This window comes from Lepisma saccharinum, chromosome 8 (genome assembly GCF_977018435.1).
Source record: "Lepisma saccharinum chromosome 8, izLepSacc3.1, whole genome shotgun sequence".
Classification (NCBI taxonomy): Eukaryota; Metazoa; Arthropoda; class Insecta; order Zygentoma; family Lepismatidae; genus Lepisma; species Lepisma saccharinum.
Genome location: NC_139236.1, coordinates 80,995,654 through 81,019,339, shown reverse-complemented (window position 1 = coordinate 81,019,339; position 23,686 = coordinate 80,995,654). Strand labels below are relative to the sequence as shown.

The window sequence follows — 23,686 nt, the reverse complement described above, 5'->3', positions numbered from 1 at the left end:
ATTGTATAATATTACATAGTAATCGTGGGTGATGTTTATTGTCAGCTCGTTGTTGTAGGCAATTTTGAAAAGTTAAAAAACCTGTCCGGAAAATTTTAAAGGGCTGTCCAGCCGGCCCTAAATGAACTAGAGTGAAAGGCAATTGTAGATTCGGAATCTGTACGTCAAGACCTTTCCATAGAGTATATGGACGGTGGTCTACGGTAAAAATAACAAAAACCAACATGGCGGCCAAAATGGCGGCCCTCATTGTCATGACGAGCTGAGATGACAATTACTTGTATAATATTACATAGTAATCGTGGGTGATGTTTATTGTCAGCTAGTTGTTGTAGGTAAATTTGAAAAGTTCAAAAACCTGTCCGAAAACTTTTAAAGGGCTGTCCAGCCGGTCCTAATTGAACTAGAGTGAAGGCAATTGTAGATTCGGAAGTTACAATCGATCGCGGTTCGTCGTGACCGGAATCGGTAAAGCCTCCAGATTTTTGAAAAAAGTTTAATTTTTTTTGACAAAAAGTTGAATTTTTAAAAAAGTTATTTTTTAAAAAAGTTTAAAAATTTTGAAAAAAGTTGAAATTTTTTTGAAAAAAGTTTTAAATTTTTTTTAAAAAAAGCAGATTTTTTTTGAAAAAAAGTTGATTTTTTTTTTGAAAAAGTTGATTTTTTTTTTTTAAAAAAAAGGTTGAATTTTTTTAAAAAAAGTCGAAATTTTTTTGGAAAAAGGTTGATATTTTTTGGAAAAAGTCGACATTTTTAAAAAAGTGAAATAAGAGTTCCCTCAGTTACGGCCCTGTTTGCCCTGGACCTCAAGTTTCGAAGGGTCCCTTAGTTACGGCCCTGTTTGCCCTAGACCTCAAGTTTCAAAGGGAACCTTAGTTACGACTCTATTTTCCCCAGATCTCAAGTTTCAAAGGGTCCTCAGTTAGGGTCCTGTCTGCCCCAGAGTAAAGTAATTGTACATTCGGAATCTACACATACCCCACTTTTAAGACTGTAGGCCCTGTACTCATGTTTCAAAGAACCCCCATTTCCGACCTTGTTTGGCCCACAGTAAAACTTACTGCAGATAAAGCCCCAGCTCCAATCCTCTTTGCCTCAAAAATAATTATACATTCGGAATCTGTACGTTTGGAACCCCTTTCTAAAACTGTAGGTCCCGTACTCAAGTTTCAAAGAACCCCTGTTCCGACTCTGTTTGTCCCCGAGTAAAACTAATTGCAGATAAGGGACCCCGGTCCTGTCTATCCTAAAACTAATTACAGATTTGGGCGTGTTCGGTACCACATTTTAAAACTGTAGGCCCTGTACTAAAAGCCCCCGGTTAGCTAAATTGTTTTCACAGGCACGTTCTCCATTTTTCGGTTGTGAATGTTTAATTTTTAACACCAGTGAATCTGTGGCAGGATGTAACAAGGAAGTCGTGCTTCTATGAATAGACCTCTATCGAATTCGCATTCCTGACGGACATCGTTATATGATAACGATAACCGCTGCTAATTAGTCTACATCGAACATATGTGTTGTAACCATTACAAAGTTTTCCTTCTCTGGCGACGCTTCAACAGTACATGGCCAGCAAGGAAGTTGCATCCGTTCCGATAATGTCTAAACCCTACACCGACATTAAAATTATCTCTTGCCCGCAGACTCAAAAAGGAAGTTGTGGTTGGTTATCTCTGGCATGCATAATCAGCAAGGAAGTTGCATCCGTTCTGTTAATGACCGAACCCTACACAGAACTGATATGTATGTGTTGTGACCATCACTGCAAAGCTTTCATTCTTCCGTAACGTCTTTACTGGTACAGTGTTGTATTGATGGAGGGAGATAATTTTGTACGTATATTACATCTATTTATTTCGATACAATAATAACATTTACTTGCATCTACAAACTCTTTTATTACTTTGCTCATTGTTTGTTAAAATACGGGTACTTTAGTATAGGTTTTTCGCAGTGGCGACGAATAGGTTCCAAAACTGGAGGGCATCCAAACTAGAGGGGCAAAGTGCCAAACTAAGGGGCAAAGACAGTTTACTTTTCCCTTGCAGGTGATGTTTAGCATAGTGCGGGGCCACAAATGACAAAAGGTGGGTAGGCGAAACAAATTCTTAACGACAAATGCGAACGTACATATTCCGCTCTCTGTATGTTTTCTACAAAATCACCGAATACTGACGCATTTCTTTTCCTTTCAATAATAAAGCTGAATATGTTGACCAATGTGTCCACCTTCACTTCATGTATATTTAGGGTGATTGGAACCGGGGTCTATTTTAGGACCGATTGCTGTTTAATTTCAGTTTTATGCACATATAGGGTAATTGGGACAGGCCCAGGGGATATCCAGAATTGGATGTGTTATGGGCAATTCGAGATCATATTTGGAATGTTTTGTACACCAAGTAGACTTTATCTTGACAATATACTTTAGTTACACATTTTTGTACGTACTTTGGATATTGTGTGGATACAAAAAATACATTTTAGACTACATTTGGATCTTATCTGGACACGATTTAGATATGAATAAAAGCTTGTTTTTTTTAACATTTTCTGGGTGTTATTGGAATATACAAAAGATGTTTCCTGTTTGGAACATATTATGGAAATTTTCGTACCATTTTATGGATATAACAGGGACTCTTTAAACATTTATTATGACACCTTTTATATGTCAAATAGCTGTGTCCTTAAATGAATTGCATAATTCTTACGAAATCGTGTGTGCACATGGAAAACATCAAATTCAAACTTGGTGGTGTTTAATATCCACACACCTCTCAATATCACATAACATTCTCAAACATCTCCGCCGCCACACAATATTTTAAATCCACCAATAACACCCTTGCCCTTTTCCAATATTTTTTGGTATACCCCTGAACTTTAACTCCTTTCCAAAAATGTAGTATATCCCTCAATAATTACTTCCACAACTATATAATAATATTGACAGCAATTCCCCCATTTGTGAACAACCCTCATATATTATTTTCTTGTCGCACCCCCATTTATTCATCTTATCTTTTATCCCAATATTTATATAACCGTAATGGTAAATATTCCTCCAATTCTTTTTATCCTGAGTGTTACATAACCCATTCGAGATTCCTACAAACAATTCATATTTTTGAACATATTATTTTCCTCTCTTATCGAACCCCATCTTCACCTATTCCTCTTTTTATCCTCCTTATTTTCAACAGATACCACATTTCTTACCTACAAAAACTAACAAACATTTCCCCACACAAGAACCGTTACCAGATCCTATTATCTTTTATTCTTTCTATTTGTACCTTTTTTTCCAATATCACGTTTTCCGTTAAACATATTTCAAACAGGCACAATTCCTAGAAGATTACGCCCAACCGTTTCCCTTCTCTTCTTCAACCGTCATAGACCCATTAACAGCCGGAAACCCATATCTTCAGCCCGACAAACACGCCGCACATATCACTCAACCGTTCCAAGAATACCATATCAATCGGAAACCCCTATCTCCACCACAACACTCCTTCCCGTCCTTTTCAATTAACGACCGACAAAAATCACAATTCCAAGCAACCAACCGTCACCGAATTTCCTACTTCCCCCACCACAATTTCATCAACGCCAATTACCATCCTATTTCCCTAATTAAACGCACATTCTTATCTCATTCCCCCTCCCAATTCTCAGAATTTCAAAATCATCAACGCCACCTCAAAAACAGGAAACACATATCACAATTCGAAGAAAAACGGAGCGCACGCCCAATTTATGACGTCACCATTCTCTCAGCTAATCAGGGAAAATCCCTATTCCGATATAAACAGTTCCCTTCTCCCCATAATAACTCATCAACGCCATCTCTCCTCAAACAACGGAAACACGTATCACGATTCCCAGAATTTCAAACTCATCAACGCCATCTTTCCTCAGACACCGGAAACACGTACTCCAATTCCGAGAAAACCAACCGTCACAGGAATCCACTACTTTTCCTCCCCAACAACCAATCAAAATCCTAATCAACTCCCGACCGGAAACACTTATCACTCTCCTCATTAACAACAGGAAACCAACTCAAACAACGGAAACACGTATCACGATTCCCAGAATTTCAAACTCATCAACGCCATCTTTCCTCAGACACCGGAAACACGTACTCCAATTCCGAGAAACCGTCACCGGAAGCCACTACTTTTCCTCCTCACCAACAACCAATCAAAATCCTCCACACCAAACAAAACCCCGCCCACGCACCAATCAAAATCCTCCATACAAAATAAGCCACGCCCCTTTTATGACGTCATCACGCAAAAACCCACACTTGCTTGCCCACACACCTACATCATCAATTGATCTTTGATCGATCTTTTCCAATCAATTGATTTATCGACTTCAACGCGGGTACATAACTACTGGCACCTTTTGCTCACCTACCTTCGTATTTCGTTTGCTTTGAAAGTTCATCAACATTTATCTCTAGTGTATAAAAGTGATTATTTTCTCTAATTAGAAAACATTGTGTGTGTGTGTGTGTTTGTTAGAACATTCATTTATTTGTCTTCTCGTACCTTGCGTTACAGATAGATAGGTGATTGAATCGCTTCTAATCAATTTGGTATATAAGTAAAACATTGTTTCTATGCCACTAAATGCCCAGACATGCTAAAGCGGAGTCTGCCTACAGTTTGCTGCGGGGGTCGAACCGTTAAGTGCCTCTGCAGTGGATCGAACAAGGAACAACTTGTTCAAGGGTTCAGCGCTACCAATAAACCATAAGGGACGTTCTGTAAATATATACAACGAGTAAAAGTGTACGTTTTAAATCTTATTACCTTTGGCGAGCTGTGTATCTTAAGTAACTTCATATAAAATAAAAAACGTAGCTGGTTTTCAACTAGTAACAGGAATACACAATACATATGAAGTGGAAATACATAGATATTACATTCTATGTTTCCATAATGTTTTTGCAGATGCAGGTGGAAACGGTACGTTCTCTCTATTTACTACATGCTTTTAACTTTAAATCACCTATAACTGCATTCAATCAATTCATTTTACCAGTCTTTGGAGAAGAGTGTTATTATCAAATCCAACCTTGCAATAATTAGCTAGTTATGTTAGAATGTTACACTATTTTGCCACAAATCTACAGTTAATATAATTTAATTAATTTAAGTATATTCAATTTAATATGTGGTTAATTTTCCTCCAACAGATGGGGTTTTAGATAATGAGAAACACTGTCTTACACTGTCTCAATAGTCATAGTATTATGTTTACGGAATATAATTATTTCCTCTTTGTTACGTGATCTGTTATAGAAGTAAGGTAATTCATTAATTTTTAAATGTCTTATAAAGTTATAGATTTCATAATATACATGTAAACAATTATCACTACGATTTTTACATTCAAAAACGAAATAAATATGAGAATAATATTCATATATTCTTAAAGAGATTTGTTGATGACTTTACCCAATTATAATATGAATCATATTAAAAGAAACTAATAAATTTTGATGCAGTTTGGGAAAAGAAAAACAGAGAGACGTCTGTGTGTTATTAATTAATATTTATTAATATTACCTGACTATTTTTAGTTCCAATTTGTGATGCACCATCATGTGAGTAGTGTTGACTTTCAATTAATATACTAGTACATTAGATATGACGTGAATTTAAACGTTTCATTCTAATGTTGATATTACGAATCAAATATACATTAACAATTCATGATGGAAAATAAATAATAAAACAAGCTTTTAAAGATTTTCTTCAGACACTGATTATTATTTATGAGAATTGAAAGTTTTAAGGGTTAACCTATATTCAACACAACACAAATATTAGATATATGTTATAATTATGATAGACATTTTGTGATTTTGTACTAGGTAATGAAAAAGTTCAGTCCTTTCCTTGTTTCTTTATGTATAAATGCATATACATAATTAGGTTATTGGTTTAAAAATTTACTTGGGTAAAAGTAGGATTTACTTGCAATTTCATAAACACAACATGTTTTGATCAATATTATTTAATATTTTAATTTTTCTTCTAGATCTCGTCTGAACATTGATTTCTAAATGTTAGATATCCTTGTTCAACACACTTCATGGGCTGTAGTCCACCGTAGAATGGTCTAGGCCCACTTTCATGCCTAGACAAATGGTCCACGTGAAAGGTTTTCAGAATCACTTACACACAGACAGAAAGGGAGAAACAGCGATAGAGAGGGGAAGATCAAAAGAATAAAGGACAGAAATAAAGAAAAATAATGTTAGGAAAAACAGAGCAAGGAAGAAAATAAAAAGAAAAGAAGATAGAAAGAGAATACACAGAGGGCGAAAAGAGGAAGATAAAAGAGAGATAGAGGAGTACGAGAAAAATGGAGGAGAACATAGAGAGTGAGAGGGAGAAAAAGAGAGAGAATGAGAGGATAAAAAGCAAAATAGAGGAGAAAAGAGAGAAACAGAGCAGAAAATGGGAAAATTGAGAAGGAAAGAGTTAAAACGAAAAAGTAAACTACAAGAGTAAGTGAGAGAGAGAGAGAATCAGTGGAGTAAAAAGAGTAACAGAGTACGAAATATATCGAAAGAGAAGAATAGAGAAAGAAATGAAAGTTATAAAGAGAAACAATATTAGGAGAAACAGAGAAAGGAAGACGACAAAAAGAAATTATATCGAATCCCGAGAAGGAAAAAAGAGAGAGAACAGAGGAGGAAAAGGGGAAATAGAGGAGAACAGAAGAGCCTGAGATAGTCAGAACGAAAGGAAGCAATAAGGAGTAAAGGAACAGAGAGAGGCAGAGGAGAAAAAGAGTAGAAGAGATAGCGAAAGAGAAGAACAGAAGAAGAAAGATATACAGAGGATGTAAATAAAGCCTGGGTTACAGACAAGTGAAAAACAGAGAAACAAGAGTAGAAAGAGAAGGAAGGAGGCAGAGGAAGTTAGAGAGAAGAAAGAATATTATTAGCCACAATCACCGCGAGCCCAACATTTGCTCCAACACTCAGTGCACCCCTACAAATTCGCGGGTTACACTAACCTTTGTTTAGTCGACATTAGCCTCAAGAAATACATTTCCGCGCATTAATATTTTATAAAAATCAGTTTTTATTATTAACAATTAATATTTTTAACCACACCCTTCCATAACGTTGCACTGCTTTATATTTCAGTTAATTATCTTGTAAAGACCGAACAGTACATGAATAATCAGAAGTGTAAGTACATATGGGACTAACGTTCTAAAGTTAGTCTCTATTTCAATTTTTCATGTTGACTTGTCAAGTCAGTAAATGTTACTAAGAAGGTTTTTGTATGTGGCTCTTCAAAAGTAACTTTTGAAATATAGATGGAGTTACATTTATGAGCTTAGAATATATTTAATTCATCAAAATGTGTTTAAACGCAGCTGTTCTGATGGCAGGCGAAAAAACAATTTTTTAAACTTTATTTTCACAAAAAGTTGACAGTTTCCATTCATTTCAAAAATGAATATTACTGAAAGAATAACTGAACTTTGTTTCAGTAAAACCAGAGCCTCGTAGAATTGTAAACGCTATTGATGACGTTATGACCCATGGAAACAAGCCCGTTACCGGTAAGTACAAAACTTAGTTAATATGTGTGTATGCGTAATAAGTAGCAAACTATATATACATACATACACACACACACACACACACACACACACACATATATATATATATATATATATATATATATATATACAGGGTTACCTGAAATTCAACGTATTCCTTTGAAGGCACGATAGTAAAGCGAATGTGCAACAACAAATTGAACCCTAAATTGCCTTATATTAAGGGTGTCCATTTTCGAGATATTCCACTTTTATTGATTTTGTAGAAGAACTCCCAATTTCCAGTTCAAACAGTCAAAAGCGCCGAACATTTTCAAAGAGCAAGTCAAAACTAATTTGATGTTTAAATTTTCAATGAACTTGCTTCCAAAAAACAGCAAATATCTAAAAAAGAATCAATAAGACACTAAGCGTACAAACTAATAGAAAGACTTCCTTGTTTTATCAGGTGTCCGATGACGTGTTAATGTTCAGAGAAAAATTAAAAATTCCTGGAAAAGAGTTCAACAACAATGGGGCAGGTAGAGAGCAACTATGAAATGGAAATTGAAAGAAGAATTAAATAAAATACAGTTTGTATGCAATAATGGATTTAGTTCACAAGTCTTGCTCAAAATGATATCCTCTACGTCGAATACACTCCCGAACCCGCTTCCTTAGTTTCTAGTTCCTTAACGTTAACAAGCCACTTGTTAGTTCGCGACTAACTCATGCTCCCATGTATATGATCACAGTAACTTTACGTTACTTTAACTCATCCTAACTTAAGTTTAGTTTATATCGCATAGAGTTGATGAACACTATTGCCTTGAATTCAATATGTTGTTATTAGAAATTAGAAATTCTTTATTCATGGCCGAAGTTCAGCCTGTGGCTGCTCTACCACTTAACCCGCAAAATCTAGTACACTAAAACAAACAAAATACAATTACTACTATAACATAACGAGAAATTTATGAAGTGAGTCGGAGGTGAAAGAATGTGTCGAAGAATTAGCTTTATCATTTTCAGGTTTATGCCGTCTGTGCCACAAGAATTGGAACGGATTTTGGACACGAGTTGTGCAATTTCTACTTCTTTGACGGGTCGAAAGAAGAAGGTGTCGCCGTTTTCAGTAAATGTAGTTGTAAGGAAGCTTTCGCACTCTTCGAGGATGAGATCGGTTTCTTGGTTAGAGGGACTGGCGCTGTCAATAAAGTGGGTGTTTAACAGATGCGGATCATTAAAAAAGTGTGGGACATTCTTCTTGCTGAGGACACATTTCAGCGCTTTAACACATTTATACTCTAAGCTGGTATTCAATTCTACAAATAAAGTATATTTGAAACACCAACACCAATGTTTATAATTCCGGTCATACGTTGCATGCCACAATTAACCTTTCATATTGCATTCGTCTATTTTTCAGTTCGCCATGTGAAGAAAATTCCTGTATCTGGTAAGAACATAACTTATAAAATTACAGTTGCCTGTAGCTCCAGAAGTATAATTGCATAAATAATTTCTGTCTCTTGAACCACCTCTTGACGGGAGTCTACATTTTTTATTCTTGTTCACTTACATTAAACAGTGTTCAGTAAGCTCTATTATCTTAAAGAGCAAGTGCAGTTTAAAATGTTAAGTTATTGTAATCTTCTTCATTAATCAGAGTCAAACTTAAGCTCATAATTTACAGAAGTAAGATAATAGTATAACGTATCCGTTATATGGTACTCACTTGTTAACGAATTATGGTGTATTATTTATATTTTGTCTAACATAGAAGTATATTGTAGTTCAACTTATGTGAATCATGTTTTACCTTTCCATGAACAGACTTCTACGTAAAATGTCTATGGCATTGTAACATTTTGTATGACGACATCTATGATCAATATTACATAATAACTTGAAAATATTCACCAATTATCAGGAAACATTTGTCAAATTATGTCTTCATTGTACATATTTAATTAATGTAAAGTGCAGAAAATGGTTAGATATTGACTAATTAGCATGATCCGATACATTACTTGTTATTGTTTATAAGAAAATTGTCAAATTGTATTTTTAAAATTGAAAGATCTCTAGTACGTAGAATTGCTCATGAGAGCGCCAGGGAAGGAGGAGAGTGGATTCCTGCTTCCGGTCTTCCGTTTTATGCAAGAGGCGTCAATTTTTTGAGATTTTGGCGTGTTTAATATCGATATATTGGAAGTGTTTTTTATTATGGAGAATCGACACACATGTGCACGTAAGTGTTATGATATATTGGATCGAGAAGTGCGATATCACTGATAATTTCGTCAGTGAAAATTGCAGGACTGTCATGGCTGCGAGAATAGCGTCATAAGGAATCGATCTAACAAAGAGCCATAATAAGAAGGTGATATTTTTCAATATTCATTTTTTGAAGTTTTGTACTACTAGATGATTAGTCCTATCATCAAAATGTATGTAATTGCGAGGAATGTGTAAAATACGCGTTTCATTCGAGGATATTAATACATATATGAATGCATACTGAATTGGTAGTTTGTTTACCATTACGAGGGTCACTATATTTTGAGCCTAACAATGATAAAACAGGAATTTGGCATTGAAAACTGCTTTATTGTTTTTCGAAGTATTCTCCTTTATGGTCAATACACTTTTGCATTCGTTCGAACCATTTGTCAAAGCAGTTTTTCCAATCTTCTTGAGACACCTCCATAATATGGTTTTTGAACTCATCAACGGCGTCTTCCGCCGACGAAAATCGTTGTCCACGCAATTTATTCTTGACATTCGGGAACAAGAAGAAGTCATTGGGTGCCAAATCAGGACTGTACGGCGGATGACCCATAAAGTCGATTTTTTGACTGTTCATAAAGTCGGTTGTTAGACGAGATGTGTGACAGCTGGCATTGTCTTGATGAAGAATGATCCGACGGCGTTTGTTTGTTTTCCGTATTTGACCGAAGACCTCTGGCAAACAAATTGTTGTGTACCATTCAGAGTTGACCGTTCTACGTTCCTCTAAAGGCACAGTTGCAACATGACCAGTTTTCCCGAAAAAACAGGCGACCATTTGTTTCGATGTGCTTCGAGCGCGAACAACTTGTTTTTGATTGGGTTCATCTTGAAACACCCATATAGTCGACTGCTGTTTACGTTCCGGCTCACATGCATATATCCATGATTCGTCACCTGTTACAATCTTATACGTCTTTTGAAGCACCACGATTGTATTTATTGAGCATTTGTTTGCACCAATTGACGCGAGCGTCTTTTTGAGTTTTTGTCAAATTGTGTGGGATCCAACGAGAACATACCTTTCTCACAGCTAAATGATCATGTAATATTTTATATATGCTGGTGGAACTAATGCCTATGGTTGCCTCAATCTCACAGTATGTCACATGACGATCTTGCAGTATTAGGTTTTGCACAGCATCAATGTTTTCTTGAACAACAACTGATTTTGGACGACCTTCGCGAATCTCGTCGGTGAGCGAATGGCGGCCACGATTAAATTCGTTATACCAGCGTTTCACAGTGGCAAAGGATGGGGCTTCATCGCCAAATGTGGAAGTAAGTTGATCGATGCACTCTTGTCTTGATAATCCACGTCGAAAATCGTAAAAAATCATTGCACGAAAATGTTCACGAGTTAATTCCATTTTATTGTTGTCGCGCAATCTCCAAGGCAACATAAACAACACAAATCAAGCTATTGACAAAACATTTAAAGTACGTTATGGTCAATAATGCCAGACGATTCCGTGCAAACGTCAAATCGCGCCTAACTTCAATCAGTGTTGCCAAGGCTCAAAATATAAATAGTGGCCCTCGTATGATATATATGCATAAAAACATATAAACATACTTCATGAATATTTGTCGTGGATGATAATTGGAAGTTCATTCTCAACTTAAGTAAGAAAGACTTGTACTCTGAAGTGCTTACAACATGTAATTCTACCACAATTATGGACATGTTATTACAAATTTGTATGTGCTTTTCATTGCAAGTACATACTACTTTATAAAATTATTACTAATTTTGAAAGACTTTTTTGAAACAGTAAAGAACAGAGTTATTACCACATTCTTGCTGCTACGAAATTTCTTATTAATTATTGTATACAGAGATTTGTGACATTGTATTATCAGTATAATACAGTGTAGAACCGTAAGGTGCAGTACAAGAAAGTGCATAATATTATATTAAAATATGTCAAGTGACATTTGAAAATATGATTTGGATAAGTTGGTAGAGAAATATTGCTTTCTGTGTTGAATACACATGATGTGTTTATTGCAGTATATCAGAAGTTATGTGTTAGTAAATAATTGGGATATGTGTGCATATTGCTTGAATTGATAATTATCCATCGGTTCATAGGGAATACCTACTATAATAATATAAATAACTCCATTGTTCAAATAGTTTCATACCATTGCACAACTATTGAAAATAAGTAACTTAAATTATGTGAACAGCAAATCTTGACAATTATAAAGGTTATCTGATTGTATTAAAATATATCTGTTATATTCAGCTTTATTATTTGCAATATAGGCCAGAAAAGATAAACATCCTAGTCTTGGAAAATAAGTTGAAATAATTTTGGAATATAACCTGGAAACATAATTTATTCTTGAAATGATATTTCATTCATAGGTTGTTTACATTTGTGAATTATATAGTTGATACCAAACATATACTTGACAAAGTATAGAAATACTATTTAAATAACATCTACGATTAAGAGATATAGAAAAATTATAGTTTATAATTTAGATAAATATAAACAATTTCAGAGGTTATCTGCTTATCCTTGACTCTCTTAATTAGCATTATTCAAGATCATAATTTATAAATATGACCTACCGCTACCAGAATAATTAAATTTTAGATTACTTATTGATATAATTTGTAAGGAATTCTTTGCATGTTGAGATTTAGAAGGATTGCCCGTTGATTAATGTTGAGACATGATTCATTCATTTTGGAGTGTACTGTTTGCGTTGCAATGATATATAAGTCTTGAGAGCGATAACTACTACTACTGCGCACGACGGTCTCTGTAAAAATGTAAAGTTCGAAGAAGATTTGGTTTAGGATATGATCCTATTGTTGGCTTAAGAAGTGATAGCGGGTTAATGGCGGACATTTTGCAGAGTTCAAGGCACCCATTTTTGGAACCGTCATAATAGGTTAGTCACAAGTAGATGATGATACTATGATGTGCACTAGATCTAAATAGAAGATTTAACACTGATATTACGTTGCTATAAAAATTCATTCTTGCAGACAATAGACATGGGAGAGTTAGAAGAATTGAAGGCCGCCCGAAAAAGGAAAGTTGTAAGTATATGTGATGATATAGTAGAGGGGGGGGGGTGAAAATGTGGAAACCCTCTTTGTTTTTGGCATATAAAAAACTTGTTTATTGTTGTTTTAGCTTGAAAAATTACCTAAAGTTACTTTATAATGTTTTGAATATGAAACTAATACTAGTAATTGCAAAACGTATGTATGTAATAAATAAATAAATATTTTGTGCTTGTACTACATTTTTTTGAAAACTTCAAAAAGTGCGGGTAATTATGGTAAATCAAATGTTTTAAATAAAAAAATAAAACGTTTGGCAATTATTTTATGTTACATTAGGTGTCTATTACATAAGAACATTATTTTATAAAATTAGAATGGTAAGTAGAGCTCCGTTTGTATCCAACCAGAAGGATGGCATTTTCCGATTGCTCCAGGTGATGGATGCTCTTTCATTAGAGTATCAGTCCAGTTCTTGCTGGGGAAGATCATCATTGGTGGTATAAAAGTTCCACCAGCGCTCATGCAGCTATGACAAAGGAACCTCGCTCTGCTGCTGTGATGGCGCCTACTTGACGTTTACCTTTTAGTCCAACTTCATGTGGTATCTTGGTTTGGACGACACCGAGGCCGGTTTCGTTCGACATTGTATACACGATCAGCACTAAAAGAGTGTTTGTCATACTCAGCTTCCAGCTTGTCAAAAAACTTGTCTATGGCATCTTTGTTGAACCCGTTTGCTCTCGAGAATGGGGTCCCTGTAGGCTTGTGGAGCATGATTTTGTTTTTGTGCCGCCCTACCTCCAGCATTTGAGCTAAAAGGATGCTGGATATTATTTCCTTGCACTAGTTGATAGGCCATCCTCTTGACATCTAATCTAGTATGGCCATAAAAGCGATTATCCATTTCAACAAGACACTCCACCAAGGGTTTCTCAACATTATCAGGAAGGACAGGGGAAAGCCCTACACTTAAAGAAACGCAATCTTCAGGCGACATATCGCTATGCACATATCTTTGCAGTGTCGTCTGAGGCACTTTGAACGTTTTTACCGCTCCTCTTAATCCCATCTTTTTTCCCCTTAGAGCTGTTACAGCCTTCATCATGTTTTCAACATCCCACTTCTTCAAAAGAGCCCTCACAAATCCGGGATAATAACTTGACGTACTGTCGCCATGTCAACTGTCCGACTGACTGCTCGTGTTCTACCGTAACAAATAGGAACTTCTACAACTGTTTCCCGGGCATCCCGCTGGAGTGCAGCACTCTGCAGGCCAGATATTAGACGTTTCCACATTACCCTCACGCTTCCAGCTTTGCACTCCCTCTATATCTAAGCTGATATTATGAATGTTCTAGAAAGTGTGCAAACTTGCACACATTAAAGTCAGCTATATTATTTTCTTAAAAATAGATGTCACGCCGATCGGGAAAACAGAAAATGACAAAAACAGATAGACAGAGAAATATAATGAGTAAGCAAGGGTTAAAGTGTATCGCATGGCTCCATACACACAGGATAGAAAGTTTGAAAATTTGTGGCTTTTGTATGGCCACACCCTATATATAAAATATCGCTTATGCCGATCTTGTCCCGACAAAATCTACCGTTAGCAGTCAAAATTATTTCGCAAATCATTTAGTGAACATTAATTTCTTTTCAGTTTCCGATAAACTTGTGGCCAAATCAATCGACAAGAACACAGGAAGTAAGTAATCTATAATTTACATTTGGCTCCAACTGCGGTAGAGTGTTAAAATTAAGAGAGGTCTATGCTAACGACAAAGCATTTTGGCTATTTCAGGAAAGTATACGTTGCCTCTATTTGACGTAGCACATTCGAATGACAATTCCTTTCACCAAATTTCATGTGTCAAATCACTGCATAAGATGGACTTAAATAAAAAATTCACATTAACAGAACGCACCTGTATTATATTTTAGAAAGCATAAGTTAGTGTGAAATGCCATTTTATCGATTTTATTGTCACAACATTTAAGAGGTTTGGCGAATTGTGGAATGTGCCTCCACCGGGGATCGAACCGCTGTCATCCTTAGTTGAAAGGCGACAGAGTTTTCACTACGCCATAGTTGATGCCTGTTGCAATTGCTCAACAATAACAATTATTCTTATGTTTTCAGAGGAAGATGTGGTCCAGATAAAGGATGGGCAAGGGATAATAGGTACGTACAGAAACACTCTATAGCTGCAGATAGGTGAGAAAAAACCAGGGAAAGAGAAAATGAAATAAACAGTAAGAGAGAAAGAGCGGAATGAGAGTGAGAAACAGAGTAAAAGAGAAAGAAAGGGAGAGAATAAAGCGGTAAGAAGAAAGATAGAAAGAGCGGGAATAAGAAAATGAGAGTGACAAGCAGAATAAGATAAATAAAACGAAATGGCAAGAATAAGAGAATGAGAGAGAGATGCAGGGTCAGAAGGAAAGAGAGGGCGGGAATAAGAGAATGAGAGTGAGAAGCAGAATAAGAAAAATAAAAGGAAATGGCAAGAATAAGGAAATGAGAGAGAGAGAGATATGCAGGATCAGTAGGAAAGAGAAAAGAGCGGGAATAAGAGAATGAGAGTGAGAAGCAGAATAAGATAAATAAAAAGAAAAGGGCGAGAATAAGAGAATGAGAGAGACATGCAGGGTCAGAAGGAAAGAGAGGGCGGGATTAAGAGAATGAGAGTGAGAAACAGAATAATAAGGAAAGAGAGAAAGTGAAAATAAGAGAATGATAGAGAGAAGCAGAATAAGATAATCAGATAGAAAGAGTAAGAATAAAAGAACGAGCGAGAGATGCAGTGTCAGAAGGAAAGAAAGAAAGATCGGGAATAAGATAAGAAGAGTGAGAAACAGAGTAAGAGGCATTGAAAGCAAAAATGGGATAAGGAGAGTGGGAAACAGAATAAGGAAGGAGAGAAAGAGTGAAAATAAGAGAATGAGAGTCAGAAGCAGAATAAGATAAATAGAATTAAAGGACGAGAATGAGAGTGGGAACAACATGGTATGAGAGAGAAACAGACAAAGAAAAAAAAGAGAGAGAGAACCAGGGTAAGGGAAAATTGAAGTCAGGCAACAATTGTTTGGTGATGTTCTCTTGTGTCTATAGTAGTTAATGGTAATTAGAAACATTTAAACTCGGCACTATTTCATCGAATTTATTTGAGAACTTTAAAAAATGACAAAATTACTATCTCTAATGTTACAATTTAACAACTGAATATATCACTTTTTACTTTCTTTTTTTCTCTTATATTACTTTCTTTTAACATTTTTTTGTGATTTCGGTGTAAAATTTCAAATTTGATTTCATGTTTTATTTTAATTTAACAGTTGGGCTGAAAAGTTCGTAGGCTAACATAGTAAAAAATATTTTTTTGACAAAATTCGATTTTATTATTCAATATAGTTGCCTTCGAGGGCGATACAACGATTATAGCGGTCATACAATTTTTCGATGCCATTTTTATAGTACGATTTCTCTTTAGCCTCAAAATAGGCCTCAGTTTCGGCGATTACCTCTTCATCAGTGCTAAATTTCTTTCCAGGGAGCATTCTTTTAAGGTCTGCAAACAGGAAAAAGTCACTGGGGGCCAGATCTGGAGAATATGGTGGATGGGGAAGGAATTCGTAGTCTAATTCACATAATTTTGCCATCGTTTTCATTGATTTGTGACAAGGTGCATTGTCTTGATGAAACAGCACTTTTTCCTTCTTCAAATGGGGCCGTTTTTTCGTGATTTCATCCTTTAAACGCTCCAACAACGCTATGTAATAATCTCAGCTATCTCGATCAACTTCACTTTACGATCATTTAAAATTATTTTGTGGACTTTTTTGATGTTTTCGTCGGTAACAGCCTCTTTGGGGCGTCCACTGCGTGCATCGTCTTCGATGCTCATTTCGCCTCGTTTAAATTTAGCAAACCACTTCTCAACGGTTGATTTTCCTGGTGCAGAGTCCGAATAATGTTTATCAAGCCAAGCCTTGGCTTCAACAGTATCTTTTTTCGCCAAAAAGCAATGCTTTATTAACACACGAAATTCTGTTTTTATCCATTTTTTCACAATAACAAAAGCTGCTTCACTCACAATGCTATATCTCACGAACTAATTATCCGGCAGCTGTGAAATTTATACACATATCTTTTGAAAGTTAGTACTAAGTAAAAATCACATGGATTTAATTCTAGTAACGCCATCTATGAGTAAGCCTACGAACTTTTCAGCCCAACTGTTATAATTCAAAATATAATATTTAAAGCATTTTATTATAATTATTTATATTTTCAGAAGAAAAAAATACAGTATACAAGAAAAAATTCAGTGATCCTGCTGTCACAAGTACGTATTAGACTTTTCTTACTATCAAAATTTGTTCAGCTTCGTAAACTAGTTAATATTATTTTTTTAACTATTTTTAATGTTATTTTTAATTGCATATGTTTTGCGATGATGAACATATAAATACAAAAGTCAAATTTGTGAACACAATAATAGAATATTTGAGCAGAAATATTTATAGATCCTTACAAACTCAAGATAAGTTATTGTTCTAATCTATACACTGGTTCGCTGTACTCTCTCTGGAATGTTAAAAGTTAGGTAAGAGTGTAATAGCCATTGCAAATTCTTTCATATCAATCTACAGGGTGACCCTACAATACCACCTTCTCTCTGACAATACCTCTGTTGTTATTATTGGCAAAGTAATGATGCTTTAGTAACAGCATTGAACTAGAAAACAAGGAAAAATCATAACGTACATACAAAATGTAAGAAATACATTTTTATGTATTCGCATACCTACCTCGCATACCTGGGTCATGGCGGATTCATAGAAGTTCTCGAAGTTCCAGTCTGTAGAAGACTCTGCCTTCGTATGTGTCACAATAATTCGTACATTCATTAGTCATTTGTCATGGCGGGATAGTCAAGAGTCAGGAGGTTTGTCACTTACGACTGTCGAAAGTGAAGTGTTTATATCCGTCATCAATAGTTTAAAGAAGTAGTAGTCTGTTTGAAATAGCTAACTAAAAAAATTCAGACTTGTGTCGCGTACGACTTTATCTTAGACAAAATTCAAACCAATTTTCAATGAAAATATTTAAAGTTGAATTTTCTTCCATAACATTGCAGAGAACTTTGTTTCAACTTAACCGGGAGAGTCATTCAAAAAGTAAGTTACGTCTTCCGCCATCTCTTGGTAGATAGCGCAGCAAGTCTTGCGCATGCTTGGAATGGAGTTCATGTCCATATTTCCTGTGAGTTCTACGGGTTTGTCGTGAGATAACGGTGTATAAGGACCAGCACTTGCGTACGCAAGGGGTGGGGGGGGGGCGAGCGGCTGATCGAGCTACAGCCCCTCCCGAAATTTTGAGAACTCGTTAGATACGAAAGTGGTAACTGAAACCCCGTCCTTGAAACAATCCCCGGTTACCATTTTTGTCTTTGAATAATTATAATTTTTAACCGGTCGCATCGGTATCAGAAAGTATCGGTTGGTTTATATATACGGACACCGACCGTTAGTTTTTCCGGCACTTTAGTATTTTGCGGAGCTCGTTAAAATGCAGCGCCACACTTTCGCGGAGTAATTCTCCTGGAAATTATGCAAAATTTCAAGATTCCGTTAATCGTTCACCAATATCATGTGAAAAAACTGTATTGTGTGATTAAATAATAGGGTACAGCAGGGCTCTTCCGCTGATTTCAACTTTAAACACATAGTAGATTAATTGAAACGTTTGTCAAGAAATCGATAGTTGTAATACAATAATGATACCTTATTTAAGAACAGATTACCATAAATAAATAAGTAAGAAAAGTAATACATCTTTTCTTATTAAAGATATATTTGAGGAGTGCAGAAATCAGAATTCGCAAAAACAGCGGGGCTATTTCGCCCAGTCAAGGGGCTATTCCGCCCAGCACGCTTTTGCTTCCACTATTTTTGAAGGAGTGTTGTTAAGGAACAAACCAGTTACGTCAGCATTCAGGTGAGGCCAATCTCCTCTCACATATTCCCATACAACTCGAAGAACTTAGTGGCAGCCTGCTTATTCATTTCCTCAGCTCTCGATTTTGATAGTCCTTCTGGGTTTCTGAGAGATATATATCATCGTTTCTTTTCAAGAATCAAGAAAACCAGTGTTTACCTGCAGTCCATGCTTTCCATGCACCAAGGATGTCAAATATATATATATTTATTGATGCATAGGTAAATGCTGCTCTACGAACTTGATTCGGTGTACAGACAAATTCTCTTCCATCTGAATGTTTCAAACTAGACGTTGAACGCTCTTGGGTGGCCGGCTGTTCTGTGTTTTCTCCCAGTGCCAGACCAGATTCTGAAGCCTTTACTCGATCTGTAAGTATGGAGTACGGTATTCCAAACAATTCAGCAGCTCCTCTCATATTCACATCTCTTAGACAACTCTATTGCTCCATTCATCATCTCTTCGGGCCATTTAGGGCTGGGCATTTATCTGCTACATGTACGAACCATCTGAAATGAGAACTTAAAACATGCTGTTTGACGATTTCACATTACACCACCATTTACGTAAATAATTTTGTTGAACGGAATAGGCCCGTATTTACTGAGCGAAATATCCCTACCTGTAGCAATTGTGTATAACGCCCCAACCAGGGTGGCAACGAAGAAATCGAACTACATTTATGCACACGTACAATGTATAACATGTGTTCTAATAGCTTTAAAGAAATTAGTTAAAATTTCCAGTTATTGTGCATGACGCACCTTAAGTTCGTATGCCCTATTCTTTAACAACGTCAATATTGCATCGCACTTCGCTTGCCTCATGAGATTCTACTTTTGTCCCCATCCAAAATATAACACAAAGCACTGGAACAACGGACACGAGCGGCAGTCAGTAGACCACGCTTCACACTGAAAAAAAGAAAAGCACTCCAGAGTGCCAAGATATGGCGCTGTGGGCACATTTCTTATTTCGGACGGAATAGCCCCGTGGACGGAATAGCCCAGCTGTACCCTAGGCATTTTGATAGTCTGATGCAATTCTTGCATGTTTTAAAGCAAAACTATAATAAACTGTTGCATATAATTGTAAGTAGTTCAATATTTCTTAATTATTACAATTTTCAAGCATTGGTATCGGTGAGAATATGTGTGAGTATCGGCATCTGTGTGGATATCGGCTGCAAGTGGTATCGACTCATCCCCAATACTTATGAAATGGCCCGCCCGAGAATGCACCTATGTAATATCACCTTTACAATTCCAGCCCCCTCCGAAATAAAATCCTGCGTACGCCAGTGACCAGATGAGTTGTGGCAGCAATTCGAAAGCGGTGGCACGAATTCGATTGATGTGGTACAGTATACACGGCCTGGCACGACGATAACAACAATGCTAAAGTGATATTGCAGGATTTCAGAGGTGGGAATGGCAACAGAGAGGGTCGTACCATTATCTTCCATACGCGACCTTTATAATGGACGCCAGTTGTCCCCCCTCTCACCCAGCAAACAAGGGAAACTAAATATGTAAATGCTCTTTTAGTAAAACATGCATTTCCATATGGAGGTATGTGACTGCCCCGAGTTCCTGAACGTGCAATTAATTGTTGGATTGCCTGATCACGTTACGTTATGCTATAGTTATTTCTATGCAACCCAATTATATTCATACTTACATTATTTCTATTATATTAATACCTACGTAATTGAAGATATCATTTCTCTGTAGATGGCAAATAAATTAATTAAATAATTATTTAATTAATCATAGAGGGCTCTGTGAAGAAATAGTGCAAACATCTGAATTATCCGCTACATGTCTCAACACAGAGTTCCTTAACCCATAATAACATACTTTAGTTTATTTTTTGAATCATCTCTTACATCAACTGTAGATTGTTCATACTAATAAAAGACTCGCAAAACGAAGTACATCAATTTCTTCGGGTAAATATAATGGTTTGCATTACTTATTCATTCATTTCTGTAATGCAAGAAATTAGTGTTATAGCTACATTACTGGAAGTTCCATATGAACTTGACATGCTTATTTAAAGTGTGACTACAAGCATCACATTAAATGTATACCACTCTATACACTAAAGAAACATGTTCAGTGACTATTTTGCTTTTCAGATAAAAAGGGAAGAGCTGTTCTGAGTCTTTCTAGTGAGTATATAAGTTAACAAGGTGTCAAATTACAGTATCCGATAACCTTTGATAAAAATTAGATACTGTCATCTGGATGATAATTAAGGATAACTTTCAAATTGTCATTATCTAATTGAAACTAACTTTCAATTTTTTTTAAAAAAAAATGCATTTTGAATCTTCTTCTTCGCATCTTACCATTATTCGAGAGTAGTTGTATTGACTGTACAACCAGGACCGGAAAGTATGAACCCCCCTCAAGCAGATTTGGCTATACTTAAAACAAGCTCAACATGCCCATATGAGCTTTTTGCTCAAGTGTGGAACCCCGTCTAATCCAAGATTTTTGTAAAAATGCCCTCGGGAATTTCCTGAGAAAGTATGACCCCCCTCAGATTGATTTGTCTATACTTACAAAAGGCACTTCTGTGAGATTGTTGTCCATAAACCTGTCAAAAATATGCCCCTCTTGATATTTTTTTAGCCATACTTAAAACTAGGCCAAGCTGCTTATAAGAGCCACCTATACACACACCCATACATATTTACTTCTGGTTTAAGTTCAATTGGATACCAGCTTCAATTTGTTTATTAAAAAAATGCAATATGCAGAGACCCTCTAGAATTGCTCCGTGACTCTCTCATTTCTTACATCATAAACATATGATTTTTCACCTATGAGAATAACACTACATATGGTGTCATCAGGTAATGCCTCATGGAATTCACAGATAATTTTAATGTTTGTCCTGTCATTCACCACAACTTGTTTTCTTTTTGAGGTGTTGATTACAAACATGGGTCTCTGTGCTTTGAATTCATCTGGTGTGTAATACATGTCAGTATTGCCAATTGTAAAAAACAGTAAACAAAATTTGCCTGCTTTAGAGATATTCCAAAAAAAAATATATATTTGATAAGCAACAACAACAGGGCCATCTATGTGCAAATGTCTGAACTCGGTGAACACTTGGGAACAAGTCAATTTTTTTCAACATGTCAATATTTTTAACTCTTTTTGCCAGTAATAGGGAATGGTAGTAAGCATTAGACAAAGTACTTTGGAGCCGAATATGCCTTTCTTAAGACGTCGTATATTGCTAAAATATCTTTAATTCACATATTTCTCATACCGCCGTATCTTGTTCTATTAGGCCTCTTCAAGAAAATTGCCAATTAGTGAAAATTAATTGAGCACAACAGCAAAAGAGGTACTAATAGGGCAAGCATACAATGATATGGGGATATGTGAATTGTTGGTTTCTTCGATTCAGATAAATGGATTGAATTGAAACTGGGATATTTTGCATTTTTTTATACAAAATCTGATATTTGTTACATCCAGCTTGCTTGTTGTAATCTATTCATATTTAAAATCAAGCCTATATCTGTCCAAGTTGTTATATAAAATCAATATACATGGCATTAGGTCAGTGCCTTCTGGGACATGCATGTCTGTGCAGGTATTTGTGCTAGGTCAGTGCCTCTGAAGGCCGCTGAAAAAAAGCCTGCAGCCGGCCAGTTCCTCTGCACGGATCAATACTCGGGGCAGTTTTCTCAGATTCTCGCACCGAGGAGCTGCGGCACGGCCAGTTCCTCTGCACGGATCAATACGCGGGGCAGTTTCTCAGATTCTCGCCCCGCGGAGCTGTGGGAATAAAACCGCCCGGGCAGTTTTATTCCCGCCAAAGTGGTTCTTAAATATAAAATTCAAGAACTAATTGACATAGAGCTATGCAGTTTTTTTGTCTGCACTGAACTCAACTGATATTTTTTATTAAGTATAGAGTTTTGATTTGAACCCCAGGAAATTTTATATAAATACCAAAGCCAAAAATATTAATACACACACACACACATACATACACACACACACATATATACATACACACATACAAAGCACAGTGTTGAACCCAACTGATATTTTTATCCAGCATAGAATTTTGATTTGAACCCCAAGAAATTGTATATAAATACCAAAGCCAAAAATATTAAGTGTATACACACATACACACATACATACACATACAAAGCACAGTGTTGAACCCAACTGATATTTTTATCCAGCATAGAATTTTGATTTGAACCCCAAGAAATTGTATATAAATACCAAAGCCAAAAATATTAAGTGTATACACACATACACACATACATACACATACAAAGCACAGTGTTGAACCCAACTGATATTTTTATCCAGCATAGAATTTTGATTTGAACCCCAAGAAATTGTATATAAATACCAAAGCCAAAAATATTAAGTGTATACACACATACACACATACATACACATACAAAGCACAGTGTTGAACCCAGCTGATATTTTTTATCCAGCATAGAGTTTTGATTTGAATCCCAGGAAATTGTATATAATGAACAACAACAAAAATGCCAAGTTAAAAATATTGTAATCAATGCAATAAGAATATATCCAGCCCCAATTGGGCCAAGCACCAAAAGATTTGTGACCCAGACAAATACAGAACTCCCACAAAAATTTGCCCCAAATGCAATAGAAAATATAGCATGCAATACTTCACATATAAACATAAAGATACTTGCTCTGTACAGTTATCAACATTGCCCTCACAACCATCTACTTCTGGTCTGAAAAGGAAGC

General features: G+C 35.9%; 1 protein-coding gene across 3 annotated transcripts in view; it reads left to right on the top strand.

Annotated features, from left to right (window-relative positions):
- Positions 1-23,686, top strand: part of LOC145991582 (uncharacterized) — a 117,045-nt gene that overhangs the window by 39,906 nt on the left and 53,453 nt on the right. For 2 of the 3 annotated variants that reach the window (XM_083127632.1, XM_083127630.1), the window contains exons 6-15: positions 4,971-4,985; positions 5,603-5,626; positions 7,184-7,228; positions 7,537-7,608; positions 9,017-9,046; positions 12,887-12,940; positions 14,574-14,618; positions 15,054-15,095; positions 17,206-17,256; positions 21,052-21,084. In XM_083127632.1, the coding sequence (XP_082983758.1) occupies positions 4,971-4,985; positions 5,603-5,626; positions 7,184-7,228; positions 7,537-7,608; positions 9,017-9,046; positions 12,887-12,940; positions 14,574-14,618; positions 15,054-15,095; positions 17,206-17,256; positions 21,052-21,084 (411 nt within the window). The remainder of the gene's footprint in view (positions 1-4,970; positions 4,986-5,602; positions 5,627-7,183; positions 7,229-7,536; positions 7,609-9,016; positions 9,047-12,886; positions 12,941-14,573; positions 14,619-15,053; positions 15,096-17,205; positions 17,257-21,051; positions 21,085-23,686) is intronic. The other variant, XM_083127631.1, reaches the window with a different exon arrangement.